We start from the raw sequence: 14,925 nt of genomic DNA on the forward strand, positions 1-14,925 counted from the left end.
AGGTGACGCAGACGCCTTTCCATAACTTACATGATCAGCTGCTCAGACACTGACATGTCGGAGTTACCAAAGCGACTATCTGGGATCAGGGCTCGCACTTTAAACTCCGTCTGGGCTTTGATGGAGAGTTTGTTTCATGAGGATATAAATGAATCATGACAGACTTCTTGCCCCTGAAAAAGGGGGACACAGTACATTATGAACATGATTATGCATTTAACATCAGCACAATATATCAGCAGCTTTAATAAAGGGGAAAAAAAAGCATATGTAAAATCTTACAACATGCCCATCACGATTACAGTAAATGGTGCTGAGTAAGTAAGAGTGTATCCTCAGAGTCTCAGAAGTACATATTAACACCTGGGTAGATGATTAAAAAGTTAAACCCACACCCACAAAATAAACTTGACAATGTTTATTAGCAATATCTGAAGAAAGTTATAATTTGTTAAATCTTATATTGAGTTCTTTTTGTCATTTTTTCCTTTTAACACGAATTGCACAAGATGGACCGACAAGGATAGATGTCTAGAAAATGTTTAGCACGAGCGCACTTGTTAGACTTTTTTTTTCTTCTTTTTTTCCTTTTAAAAGTTCATTTATTAATGGCCTGCTTCAAAGCACTGCCGCAATAGAGGGGGTGGGGAAAAAGCTACTGTCCATCACTCGCACAAGACAGTCCATTCTAGTGTCTAGTATACATAAGGGGAGGGGGGGAGGTGGGGGGGGTGGGTGGGCGGGGCTGCTATAGGTAAATCTCATAGAAATCGTCCAGCTCCTCGTGAAACAAGTCCCACTCGTCCTCTGAGTCCGTCACCTCGTCGTCGGTTCCTGCTGCGAGGAGCATGAGAAGCATCTCACTCAGCTCAAACGTCACCATCTCCTCGTCCTCGTTGTCGAAGGAGTCGGTGCTTTCCCGCTCGTCGAAGATGTCCCACAGCGGCGTGCGCCTCGAGTTCTGGGAGGACGAGGGAAAGAGCTTTATTCTCAAAGATAATACAGAAAATAAATATAAATCTATAGGACAACAATGCTCTAGGACCAACGCAAGGCTGCTGGCGTTACCATAGTTTTGCACATTGCGGCAAATATTTATAAAATCGGTCATAGAACTACGGTGGCCTTTGGGTTTGTAAAAACGTGAAAGGCCACCTCTAAAGCCAGTGGTTGGTTGGTTGGTTGCTGTAGAAACAGGGCGGGGCCACAAGCAGACTTATACACTAATGAAAACATAGCTATGAGTACTATTATATTCCCATTTCAGCTAATAGAGCCCCCCTCAATCCTAAATAAAAATTGTGATATGAATAACAATAACATACATTGTCATATTCATGTAATGTGTTTATGTAACTTTGTACATGCTGTTCATTCTGTACACATGACATCTATTGCTTCTGTCCATCCGGGGAGAGGGATCCTCCTCTGTTGCTCTCCTGAAGGTTTCTTCCCTTTTTTCCCTGTCAAAGGTTATTTTTGGGGAGTTTTTCCTGATTCGATGTGAGGTCAAAGGTCAGGGATGTCGTATGTGTACAGATTGTAAAGCCCTCTGAGGTAATATACAAAATAAACTGAATAACATTTTTCTAATGCGTTACTCCCAATAGCCATACTTTCTCATTATGACACTAAGATGTTTTGTTTGATTTAAATTAACAATTCATTTTTATTTACCAGCTCATAATTTTGATAAACTCGTAATCTAGATGACAAAATGTTGACGACATAAATCAATATTTAATATCAGTTTGATAGTTTTAACTTTTCAGTTTCATCCATCAGAAATGGCGTTTATATTCATATATTCACTCCTGCCACACTAGGGATGGGCAATTATTTAAAAAACAACAAGTTCTTTGGTTCCCCTATTTCAATGTCTGTTCTGCTTTCTTTCTTTTTTTCAATTCCTCTATTGAGTTCATTGCCTATATGGCATGGTCTCCTTTGCCTCATGTAATTTCTGAAATGTTTTTGCCTTGCAATGTGCTCTATGTAGAGCACTTTGTAAACCCTGTTTTTAAAGATGCTATATGAATAAAGTTATTATTATTATTACTACAACAACAATTTTGTCCTCTAAAATTCAATGATAACAATGAACGGGGAAAAAAGTACAATGGACACAAAAGCGTTTAAAAAGATTTGATTGATGAGGGGAGATATTACCAATTACTAAGAGGAACTTTCAAGCCCTAGAGAACTAGTTCTAGTTCTCTTTCCTTTTTTTCCCCCTTTTGCCAGAATCGGACCCGAGACACCGATAAAAAGCTTCAAGAACAACGACATAGAATTAGTCGATCTACTTGCTGAAGGTCTTGTTTATTTATTTATTTACCTCTCCATGACCTACAAGTAAAAACAAGTCGGATTTGAGAAACTTCCATCATGCATTACACATGTGTTCACCATGTCTCAGTTCAATTCTCATTCTACCTCCTTCTGTTTCATGGATTGGAGTTCCATTCATACATTGTCATATTCATGTAATGTGTTTATGTAACTTTGTAAATGCTGTTCATTCTGTACACATGACATCTATTCATCTGTCCATCCGGGGAGAGGGATCCTCCTCTGTTGCTCTCCTGAAGGTTTCTTCCCTTTTTTCCCTGTCAAAGGTTATTTTTGGGGAGTTTTTCCTGATCCGATGTGAGGTCAAAGGTCAGGGATGTCGTATGTGTACATATTGTAAAGCCCTCTGAGGATAATTGGTAATTTGTGATATTGGGCTATACAAAATAAACTGAATTGAATTGAATTCATTTTGCTGTGATGTTGTTGACTTAAGTCTACAAAAGCCACATAGAACCTTTGAAATGAGGCAGTATTCATCGCAGGGTCAGAGCTTTCATTTGTCTGGTCACTCTGTTCTTACACTTTCTACTTTCCACATCCAGCACAGGGCGCTAAAGGTGAGGTGTTGTTGTTGTTGTTGTTATTAGCGAGTTCAATCCATTGCTTTTGACAAATGGTGACAGTATTTAGCGCTTCAGTATTTTGAGGAGAGTGTGAACTTTTACCCGACTCCTGCTGTTTGATCCGGTCTGTCTCCGCTGGGGTTGTGCATCCTCCAGCCGCCCGTCAGGAAAGACGTGCTTATAGAAGCAATTTGAGCCAAAAGGACACGTTCCACGACCCTCGTCAAAGTATCGACACGGTTTACTCCTGGAGAAGACAGAAGGGGAACAATACAAACGGAAAGTTCAAAGTCCGTCTCGGGGATTCAGAGGTATCAAGGGACCCTATCCATTTCTGGAAGATGGAGGTTTTCTCAGTGCAGCTTTACGAACAAACTTGGAATTTTCTTTTGTGCATTTCAGAGTAAAAAGTCTACTCTGGATCATCGGCCTGCAGAGCTTTCCATCATTGCCACCCACTCCCACGGAGTCACCATCCAAGATTTTAAATAAGTCGGACTGAAAAGATGCCTCATTTATATGCCTTTAAAAAAGAAAAACACTCCCCTTTAGAATTAGTGCTAAAGAGGCAGAAACACTGATTGTGTGCGTTTCTTTGACCAGCTGGTAGAAATGAGGCTTCAGTGGAGCAAGAGCTACAGCTTTAGGGTTTTAAATGATCGGTGTACCCCATGCCATCCTTGTATTTCTGGATGAGTTTCTGCTTGTCCTCCTTATCCTCCACCCAGTACTCGCTTGGGATGACAAAGTTGGATGTGATCCGACACTCTGGGCAAGACCTGCGAAGAAGAAAGAACAAACATTTTGTTGAACGTTTTAGATCATATATTATATATATATCATATACAATGTGTGCATGCATTATATTTAGACAAAAGGTTCACAAAGGCTTGGACATTTTTTCTGGACATGCATTCACAAAATAAAAACATTTTACTGATCCTTAAAATGTACCTCAGTGAGAAGTAAAATGTCTTGAATTCACAGATACAAAAACTGGTCATCATATCTCACATTCCAGATTGGCTTATCTTGCATGCAGCGCTGTCTGTAACACTACTTATGTCCAGATGGGATGCTTGGAGTACTGCCTTTGTCTTCACTTCACATGAGTTTGGGTTTTTTGTTCTACATTCATCCAGGAGACATTTGCAGCCTTGAGCTTCTCAGTTGTGTGGATGTTTAATTTCGGTCAACTCGCTGTAGATTTCATAAATACCTTGCGGTCACATACATCTGACAGTTTTTGGTCATTGGTTTTGATGTTCTACAGATTAAATCATCTGACAATCTCCAGAGATACCCTATTTTGCCTGGCGTTCGTGACTCACTTGATGATTTTGCTCTCAAACTGCTTGGCACTCCTCCACTTGCGAATGCACTTTAGACAGTAGCAATGGCTGCAGTTGGAGAGGATGCCAAAGCGGCGCTCGCTCGGGTTGGCCTTCTCGAACACCACCTCCATACACACACCACACATCATGTCTTTGCTGCGTTGGATGGCAAATGAAATCTCCATGTCCTTCTCATGGGCCTCGATGCATGCCTAGGAGAGGGAACAGTTAAAGCAGCACATCACAACTGTGGCCCTCAGATAATGGAGCAGAAGAAGTGCAGGATCTACCAGCTGAGCCACTCATTGATTTTAAATGAGCAGCTGTGGTTCTGGCTCTCATTCCCAGTACAGGACTTTGTAATGGGAACTCTCCAAAGTACGGTATTATAAAATTGCTATGCTGTGTTTTGGTGTTTGATAAACCCGTTAAAACTGAAGGATGTATTACTCAAACTGGACTTGCTTATCATATTTCATTGTCACACTAGTACCTGATGGTGCTGACACTTTTCTTTTTAAATGAATCATTCAAACTTTTCTTTTTGTCAAATGATGCATGTGATGTAGAACCAAAGCTTACGAGCGGGAGTTCCATCAGCTGTACTCCGATAGCAGCCAGAGCTGAGGTTAGCACAACAGTCAGTTGAACTAGGGAGCTTCACATTAAACGACCTACGCTACAACATCAAGAGAGGGAGAGTTGTGTGTGACGAGGACAGTGTGCTGCTTTACACGGTTCACGGCGGCTGCTTCGCCCCCGGTGTGAGGGAGAGGTACTGCAGGTCCAATAACCGTTATTCTGTCTGTATATAGAAGATTTCAGTTATTGTGCATTATTTACTGTGTTTTGATCCGGTTTCTTTTTGACCATGTCTCTTGTCTCTTAACCTTCTGCTGCTACTAATAAAATGATCATCTTATCTTATCAGACTGAAACTTTTCTGTTTCAGACATGGAATAGACATCTGCAAATATATGCATTTAAAAGTTTATTTATTTTTATAAAACATATTTGGATGTTCTTACTTTCATACACTAACTCAGTGGTTCTCAAATTTTTTCTGTCACGCTCCACTTTGAAGGAAGAAAAATGTTCATGCCCCACCAAAACAAAATAGTCTATGCTGACTTTTTATTGAAATAACTTTTTGTGACTCCATCTTTGCTTTTTTAAATAGAATAAAGAAAATTGCAATCACTTTAAAGTAAACCAAAGGTGCAATCACTTTGTTGGAACAATGCAAATAAAAGTTATACATGTGGGAAAAAAAGCACACTGACAAATACATAGCTTATTGTGCCTGCAATTAACCTGTTTTGAACTGAATATCTTTTCAAGATAATAACAATAAGTGCAACCTGTGAAAAACTAAACAAAACAAGTTCAAATATTTGGCAATAAAGAGTTTTACAAAACAATAACGTGCAACCTGTGCAGAACAAAATGAGTGCAGTGTGTCAAGTTGTATTAGTATTAGTGGCTGCAATGAGCCAGCTTTCCACTACAAATCCTTTTTAAAACGGGGTTGCAGGCTTGATACAGCCACTCTCAATTCATGCTCAATGTTGAGCTCTTGTTTTGAAGTGCAACAGCAGAAAAGCCGATCTCAATTCATGCTCAATGTTGAGCTTTTGTTTTGAAGGGCAACAGCAGAAAAGCCAATCTCAATTCATGCTCAATGTTGAGCTTTTGTTTTGAAGGGCAACAGCAGAAAAGCCAATCTCAATTCATGCTCAATGTTGAGCTTTTGTTTTGAAGGGCAACAGCAGAAAAGCCAATCTCACGCAGATCGGCTTTTGGCAAAACGCCAAGAATCAGCGAGTCGCCAATAATCATGGCCGTCGTGCATGTGCAGCGTAACGTAAACATGTACACGGAGGAACGGGCACATCAACATGTATTTATTAATGACTTAGTTTGATGTCCGTGTGCTTTCAACTTGTGTAATATGTGAAGTTCTCAATAAAGGTCTTTCTGCATTTCCTCCTGCTCCCCACAGATAATCTGTCCACATTTTGTTGCGTTACATTTTTTAGCTATGCTAATGTTAGCTAACATTAGCCAATTCTGGAGAGAGACAGCCAGGGAGATAACAGGCAAGTGGCACAGCATGTGAAAGCTGGTCTTGATCCAACAACAGACGGTTATGACATTTAAAACACATACAGTAGGATATTTGTGGGATGTAAACAGTCGTCTATGCAGAGTACACTTAACTAAAGAGGACCACACCTCCAGGGGGTCCATGTCAGTGTCACTGAGGATTGACACATTTAATAAACACCAAAAACACTTTCAGCGGGGATTAGCTGTGGGGATCAGTACCAGGGATAAAACTGGATCAAATGCTGATCCTTTACTGTATTCTACTGTTACCTCTGCAGCAAGTGACTCAGCAAAATACACAGTGACTTAACTCGGACATGATCGAGTTCATTATCACATCTAGCAACCTGCACAAAACATTTAGGGAACAGCTTCTGAAGTCAAGCCGGTGCTGACCGTTCTGCCACTGGTTAAAAAGACAAAAGGCAAATTAACCCACAGTGACAAGACACTGGCATACCAGCTGTTCCCAATTAGCATTATTACCCACCTAGTAAATCCAGAACATTTCAGGAACAGTGGGAAATGCACATGTTCGGTCGTTTCTGTAAAACGTACCTTAGTGTGCGCAGAGTGCTGGGCGTTGTCGGTGGGGTGGAGCACTTGGAGGCCGCACAAGTCGCACACGTCGCCATGGAGATAGGCACAGTTGATTCCGTAGCGGCACTCTCCAACGGCTGCGTAGGGACAGAGCTGCTTCCTCAGCTCTTTCTTGTCCTGCGATGCCTCACTGTCAAACTCCTCAATGAGAGGGACGAAGCTCTCCGGCGTCACCGGCTCAGCTGCACATAGAAATATGGTGACGTTTTTGTGTGATTAAAATAAAGAAAACTCTTCATGCTTACCAACACCTTCTTTTGCAAATGAGCCCTCAACTTTTAGACGTGAACTTAACGGGTACGTTTTCAGCCCCATTGTGTTTGTACCCAAATGTAATGGGGACAATCTTTTTGTAAATGATCCAGTATTGAGGGAGAACATTGTCCAGCAGCCAAACACGCTGCGAGAGCAATCGCACAGCACAAATGTAACGCTACATCCACTAAAAGGACTCTGACTGTTAGAAGTTTCTGACAGCATTATGCAAAGAACCCTATGGAGAAATATAATGTTTGTCTTACATTTGGCTTGATCTCGTCTGTCTGTTATTGAGTCAAAATCACATTCAAGGAAAAGTCTTGTGTGAAATCTAAATATTGGTCAGCAAACTTATATACTTCTGTGGTCGTAGGGTCAGAGCACCCACAGGGACACCGGCGGTCTCGGTCTAAGTTACCCTTAACAAAGTCAGAACGGGAGCTGCTCTGCATTTTGAGACCACATGACAGTGGATGACCCCTATAACCCACCATTAGTGTTCAGTTGACTGCTACAGACCAAACCAAGAGAAGCAAACAGGAAATGAGCACTTGGGATCCAAATCAAACCCTTTTCCAGGTGGTCTTGTTCCAGTCTTTTGGCCCACATCAAAGTCTGAATGAAGGAGTTCAGACAAGCATAAATTAACTAAGCCAAATGGAGAAAAGCACCAGAGGGTGTTGGAGTTGCTACAAGTACAAAGTGCATTAACCCCAAGCGGACCAACTGTCTTTTCCCAAGTTGAGGAGCATCACAAAAACTCCATAAGAAGTGTACATTCTTTGATACATTAATTGATTTCCATCTCTAGGCTATATGTCCACAGTGACCCCAGAAAGGCTATCGACTATTATTTGTATTATTATAGATACTTAATAAGTTTACAACTCTTGTGTAACCCGATTGGCTGCCAATAAAGAATATGGGCGGTTGTGTCTCAATGTCACACGTGGGTGTGAGCCAGTGTTGATTTATCACATTTATTACAATGGCGGTATCAAAGAGGTGTGAGAACTATCACACGTTTCAATGCTATTAACTCACCCCGCCCACAGTACGGTTGTCCTGGCACAAACTCAGCAGCGTTGACCCAGTCTTGTGCCCCTGAACCAGGTGTTGGCCCACTGGGTTCTGGGTCTGACGAGCCGGGCAGCGAGACAGAGGGCAGCGGCAGCACCTGTGGTGTTGGCAACTCCTCGTTCTTTTCTGGTTTACAGTGTTCAAACCTGAGGAGGCACACAGGACCAGAAGTGTCAGTTCAAATGATTTACTGCCCAACAGCATACATATACGTGTGTACAGATTGTAAAGCCCTCTGATACATACATACATACATACATACATACATATCTAGTCACAGGAACATCAAGCTGCCTGGAGATGGTCTTACAGCCTTTACCTTCAGCATGCTTGGCTATAATGTTCTTTCTAATCTCCTGAGACAACCCTCTCCTAGCTTTCAGTGGTCCATGTACAGCACAGTGACTACTCTTCACCCTTTAGAGAGAGGCAGACAAGTGTGAAGACACACCTTAGTTTAAGATAGTTTTGTCCCTATGGTTAAATCATATTTTTTCAGGGTTAAATCATTTTTGTCCATTTTGATTATTATTATTGATTTTCATTAGTTAATTTTCATGTAATTACATTTAGTCAGTTTCAAGTTATTTCAGTTACCATTTGTGGGGTTTTCCTTTCTTTAACAGAAGGTACCAACTATTTTGTCCACGTGTGTACTTGTTCCAATTAACCACTGTAACAATGGCAGTAAGGGTCGACATGAAGGCATTTCCTCTGCGGCAATAAAGATTGTCTCAAAAGGGTCATATGCGCTTCAGGCCTTTTCTCCTTCATGAAAAAGGAGGATTAAGGCTAGATATAAATTGTCAAAAAAGTGAGAAAAGCAAAAAAGGACAGTTTAAGTGTAAATCATTCTAAATTTAGTAAAAGAAGAGCCTACATTACCAGATCTGGGCAGAACATTAGACTAGATTTCTTCTTTGATTGTCGGACTGGGACTTTGGTCTGTCCGGTGTTCGGCACAGATTGAGGAGTGGGAACTGTTGGCAGGCTAGATTAATTTCAAACATGTTTGATATGTTAAACGTGAGTTACACATAGTCAACCAGACACCACTGATCAGCCACTGCACCATGTTTGTACAGTGAGACTGAAGTTACAGCTAATGTATGAGCATGTAGCTCTGTGCTGGTCACTGGGGTCACTGGGGTCACTCAGAGGAAGGAATCACGCAAATGTTTTTAAAGTTTCTTCCTCTTTGACATATTTTGGACTTGCAGTTGTGACAAATTGTGAACTTCATGTCTTCTTCGTTTAACGAAACATTTGGTGTGTGTGTGTGTGTGTGTGTGTGTGTTTGGCTGTAACGTCACCATCTGTGCCGACATGCATGTACGACATGTAAAACTACCAGTGGGACACGTGTGTGAATGTGACCCTTAAAAAAAAAAAAGCAGAACTAACAAACCGATTGCCCGTTCATGATCAGCACTGAGCTTGACCTTCAGCAGGTTCACTTTATGCAGACAAGTACAGTGTTTTTAGTTCTGTAAAGGGACCTGGAACCAAATGTTCATTCTACTGCTTCTACTTGAAGATAATATTGTGGTTCTCTTTCTGCCCCTTTAAAAATAATAAGCATGTAAATGGAATGTAAACTGGCATTTCCCCTGCAGGGCTGTTTTTAGTTAGAGGTTACTCTCCACTGTCTTCATCCACACTGGGGATTACAGACGAAAGGCTACATTTCACCTTCAAATCCTGAAGGACCATCTGAGAAATAGAGTCCTTCTAAGGACACGGTCAAAGCATTTGGGACACAGAGACAGCTCGACAATACAAACTAATACAGAATGATTATCCAAGTGTCATACAGATTATTCAGAATCTTCTGTGTGTGTGTTCATTAAATCTATTATGTGAATAACCTGGCAACATGCCAAATTGAAACACTTGGCTATTGCCTTGTTAAAATGTTACTATTCAGTGTTTGTGAGATTGTGACTGGACCGGTCCAGTTATCTTTCTGCCGCCTCAGATTTAGCCAGCTGTGTGTAGACAGTCGTAGTAGTTGACCACGAGCAATGAATGTGAGAGTGTGTGAACTAATAAGCTATTATACACACAATAAACCACATCAAATGAATAGCTGCCTTTGTGCACAGCAGATGTGATTCTGTTTGGAGTGAATCAACAGCATAAACGGGAGGTTCAGGGTGGGTGATGAGAGGTATTAGGGGTCCAGTAAAGTTCTGGATGGCCCAAGACTCCTCTGGCAGGAGGCGGCGGTGCTTAAAGAGTGCTTACATGCAATCCATCTCCTGATAACAGAAATAACAGAAAGCACAACCACTCGTGAGAATGAGATGGCACAGAGGTATGAACAAAGATGAAAATATTTCTCGCTGTTTTTTTACAGTCACATTTACACACGTGCCGGCGCAGATTGACATCTATATCCCTGTATGCACACACACACACACACACACACACACACACACACACACACACACACACACACACACACACACACACACACACACACACACACACACACACACACACACACACACACACACACACACACACACACACACACACACACACACACACACACACACACACACACACACACACACACACACACACACACACACACAGGGCCAGAGCTGTATAAAATATATATTTGAGTTGTAATTAGTTCTAAGCAGCTTATAATATATCATTAAAAATGCCACAATATTTTAAAATCAAAGCAAGCATTTAGATAAAAATACAATCATTTATTTCCTAATCATTTGAATGACTCGCCAGGTTGACAGCCTGTGCACATACATATCTATACAAAAGGAACACCTGCCCAATCGCTCATCCATGATGGTGAGCTCATGTTATCATTGTTAACCAGTCTGTTCCCAGACAGCCACTGGGAGCGCTGGATAACTGCGGAGGGGAGGGGGGCTGCCGGAGCTATGCATACATAACTGAGAGAGGAGGGTGCTGTAGCAGAATGGACCTGAGAAACCCAGCGACAGCACGGAGGGGGAGGGGGGGGCTAGCTCACGGAGAGAAACGGAGAGCATTATGCAATTGCAATGCACTTTGTTTGGCCCTGGGGGTTGCAGAAGAGAGACAGAGTGAGAGCTAGACGGAGTCCATCACAATAGACAGCGCCCTGGGAATTCAGTCATAATAAACCCCCACAGTGAGAGCTTTTCTCTGGACTCTTAATACAGAGTGCACAGCCCGACGGGACCACAGAGAGGACACCTCACTGCAGCTCCATCACGTGGATGGAGGAATGTGCCTTATCAACACCACAACAGCAGCAGCTCAGTGCTATACACACCGGACCAAAGGCTTCCTACAGGCAATAAGCAGAGTATTAAAAGAAAATGATCAAGTATGTGAATAACTAATGCCCCCCTGCTGCTGGTTATCAGCCTGCCTCTCCAGACATGGAACAGACACTGTCTGTAGAAGCTGGCTGCTGCTGTCTGGGTATATTCAAAGTTAAGATGCGTTGGAAACAATGACACTCTGGACCATTTAACTGTCAAAAGGTTAATGTAATTCAACATACCACTCTTTGAAAACATTACGCTCTTTGATAAAAAGTGTTGCCTAATATTTAATGCGTATTATGTGTGCATTTAACACGTTTTTTTCTTTAAATGCATAAATTATTGTGATAGTGGGAAATCATGTGGCTCATTTTCAAACAGTATTCAATTAATCTGCAGCCAACCTCATGCTTATGACAGCATTTTTATTTATTTCAACGGGATATACTATTTCCAAGTTTAAAGTCTTTACAAGTCATTTTCATTTTGAATAATTAGCTAATCAATAATAATTAATATGTACTAATTTTGATAATTGAGTAATCAGTAATTGATGTTTATTATTAGCAGTCAACACGCAATGCCAACATGTCACTGGTTCCAAGTTGACCTCTCAAATGTGAATATGTGCTGCCCAATAAAACCAGGAGTGTTGAACATACACTCGCACCACAATCTCTCCAACGCAATTTTCAAAGTAGACATTTCTATCCTGCAGAGCACTTCTGAAATGTCCCAGCCGAGTGATCGTGGTTCCAAGGAGTTGACACAGAGCAACATGTTGACAGCAGGAAGCAACAGTCTCAGGTGTCTGTTCCACCTGAGGAGCAGGCCACGACACACGGTGACAAACCCTGCCAGCCAAGTGGCGGTGAGGTCATTTGGCCGAGGGCGAGGCCACGTTTAGAAAGGACTTGATGATGGAGATTAACAACAAGCGGTGGCAGCAAACTACAAACATGAGCCCAACCTTATTAATTGCACCCACAAGGGAATAATGTGTTGTATGTCTAATGTCAATTTAGATTGTGACTTTACCTGCAACGATCCCCAAACACACAGTTTCCCTTCTGAAAGAACTTGCAAGTCATAGCTGCGGGTTGGCTGTTGGTCAGATCGTGGGAATATCGACAGTTATCTCCTTCTTTGCATAGACCATGCATGAAATACCTGAAAATACAAAACAAGAAGTCGAGTAAATGGACTAGATTTCCAGTCAGAGGGGTTAAAAATGTAACGCGTCAAACTATGTGTACAGATTGTAAAGCCCTCTGAGGCAAATTTTTAATTTGTGATATTGGGATATACAAAATAAACTGAATTTAATTGAAAAACGTAACGTTACATTGAAGGCGAAGTGTAAACGTTTCAAACAAACACGCGAGCCTCCAGCGAGCCCCCTGAGTGTCACTGTGGTCTCTCCCTTTCATGTTGGCGACGCACTCAAGCTTCACCAAACAATTGGACTCATAACGTTCGCTAATGCCTGGATGTGGCAGGTGATATGAATATTAGGTCGAAGTCAATTAAAACTCAGCAACCAGCTACGTTGACTCGTTTTAAAGTCAAAGACTAACAGGACTGCTCAACATGAAGATGAGGTGGTGTATCACTCGGTTGGAGGACAGTTGTTTAGAGAAGTCCAACATTCTAGCCTGGCATTGAACTAACGTTAGCCGAGTTAACCGTTGTTAATGTGGCTAGCGAGCTGGCCGCTAAGCCCCACAGCGGTCTGCTCGGAGACCATAACACAGAGAGCATAACACAGAGAGCATAACACAGAGAGCATAACAACACGGCGCTCCACCAAAGCTAGCGAGCAGCAGCCGAGCCTCGGATGACGCTGTTGTCAGTCGCTAGCCAGCCACCGCTAAACGGCTATTTTGGATCAAACGACAGCCGCTATAATGATCTTTGATATTGGAACAGTCCTTTAGCTTGTCTTACCTGCAGCTTACGTGTTTGGTCCAACCGACTGTTACTGGCGAAGCCGCCGTAGACGCTGCTGCTGCCTCCGCCATTGCTGTTTATGTTGAGAAGCTACAGCCGGATGTTCCGGAAAGCTCCGGTCCAGCTCGGCTTCTTTCGCATATGTACGGTTCGAGTCGGAATTTACCGAACACCTCGCGCCAGATACCGTCCACAGTGTCCCACTCATTCTGACAACAAACACAACAAACACAACAAACACAACATCAACAACCACACGCTACTTTTGTTTACAGTCACAATTGACTTACAATATATTCTACTGTTGTTTGTCGATAGTAGGCCTTCCCTGATTTGGAAAATTTAAACAAAAGAATTTCTCAACATTGTTTGGTTACACTATCAATTTCATCTAAGATAACTGCACAGTTTTGCCATTAGATTCTCGGTGGACATATTGGTCTTGGGAGAGAATGTTTCCCCCCAGTGGAGATTTCATTTCTACAATTGTAAAACTCTACAAAGAGAGTAATTCAGAAAATGCTAACTGTAATATGTCATATTCAGTGAGCCAGAAAATAACAGCGTAATCATTAGGCATTGCTCTGTGCCTTTGTTCCTGATTAGAATAGATCTACAGAAAGTCGTGATTAGCAAAGCATGCTTGGTGTTTGCCTTCTTCGTGCCAATATACCACCAGACACCACTACGTCTATTTCACAGTGAAGACATCCTTACTTCCTCCTTACGTACATTCAGTTTATGGGTCAGCTGTATTGTTCCAAAGGATTTCTACTTAATTTAAGGTGCAATCAAAACACAACAAGTGGTCTTAGCTTAAATACATATTTAATATGCAAACATTTATTATTTAATAGTGTCTGATTGTATTCATACTGCAAACATATTTTTCCCAGAGATTATTTTATGCAATAAAACAATAGAAAAATCGTAGTGGCTTTTTGACAGAATCAGAATCAGAATCGTTGCAAGTACGTTGCCCATACAAGGAATTTGACGAGGTGAAAGGTGCTTAAAAATAACCTTAAACATAGAATAAAACAATGTAAACAATAACATAACAAAAACAATAAACATCGAGACATACTTTAAGTAAATCCGCTGGAGTTGTTACCCTGATGTTTATGAGCTCATCTCAGGTGAAAGAGGATCGCTCCCCCGGATGGACAGATGCAATAGATGTCATGTGTACAGAATGAACAGCATTACAAAGTTGTAATGCTGTTCATTCTGTACACATGACAGAACATGGACAAAAACTCTTGTCCATGTTCATTCCTGTAGTCTTCCACCCTTCTCTGCACTTCCATTCGAGCAGTTACCAACCCTTAACCTTAACTCTATAGAGACTGTGTCTGTCCCACGGCCAGTTAAATTAATTAAATCAAAAGT

At 41.6% G+C, this 14,925-nt stretch overlaps 1 protein-coding gene across 1 annotated transcript; it reads right to left on the bottom strand.

The window, feature by feature from the left end:
* Positions 1–228: 228 nt before the first annotated feature.
* Positions 229–13,926, bottom strand: mkrn1 (makorin, ring finger protein, 1). Its single transcript, XM_034526213.1, has 8 exons — positions 13,531–13,926; positions 12,622–12,753; positions 8,264–8,445; positions 6,920–7,143; positions 4,250–4,464; positions 3,587–3,697; positions 3,021–3,165; positions 229–961 (listed from the first exon to the last, which is right to left on the bottom strand). The coding sequence occupies exons 1-8, from the start codon at positions 13,602–13,604 to the stop codon at positions 749–751; spliced, it is 1,296 nt and encodes a 431-aa protein (XP_034382104.1). The 5' UTR covers positions 13,605–13,926; the 3' UTR covers positions 229–748.
* Positions 13,927–14,925: the final 999 nt, after the last annotated feature.

Source organism: Cyclopterus lumpus, chromosome 23 (assembly GCF_009769545.1).
Source record: "Cyclopterus lumpus isolate fCycLum1 chromosome 23, fCycLum1.pri, whole genome shotgun sequence".
Taxonomy (NCBI): domain Eukaryota; kingdom Metazoa; phylum Chordata; class Actinopteri; order Perciformes; family Cyclopteridae; genus Cyclopterus; species Cyclopterus lumpus.

What these genes read in the sequence shown, in the direction of transcription:
- mkrn1 (XM_034526213.1), bottom strand. Translation starts at nt 13,604, where the DNA reads ATGGCGGAGGCAGCAGCAGCGTCTACGGCGGCTTCGCCAGTAACAGTC. An exon ending in ACAACCGTACTGTGGGCGGG is followed by an intron (nt 7,144 to 8,263) that starts GTGAGTTAATAG and finishes TTCTATGTGCAG; the next exon opens with CTGAGCCGGTGACGCCGGAG. An exon ending in GATCAAACAGCAGGAGTCGG is followed by an intron (nt 962 to 3,020) that starts GTAAAAGTTCAC and finishes TCGTCCTCCCAG; the next exon opens with AACTCGAGGCGCACGCCGCT.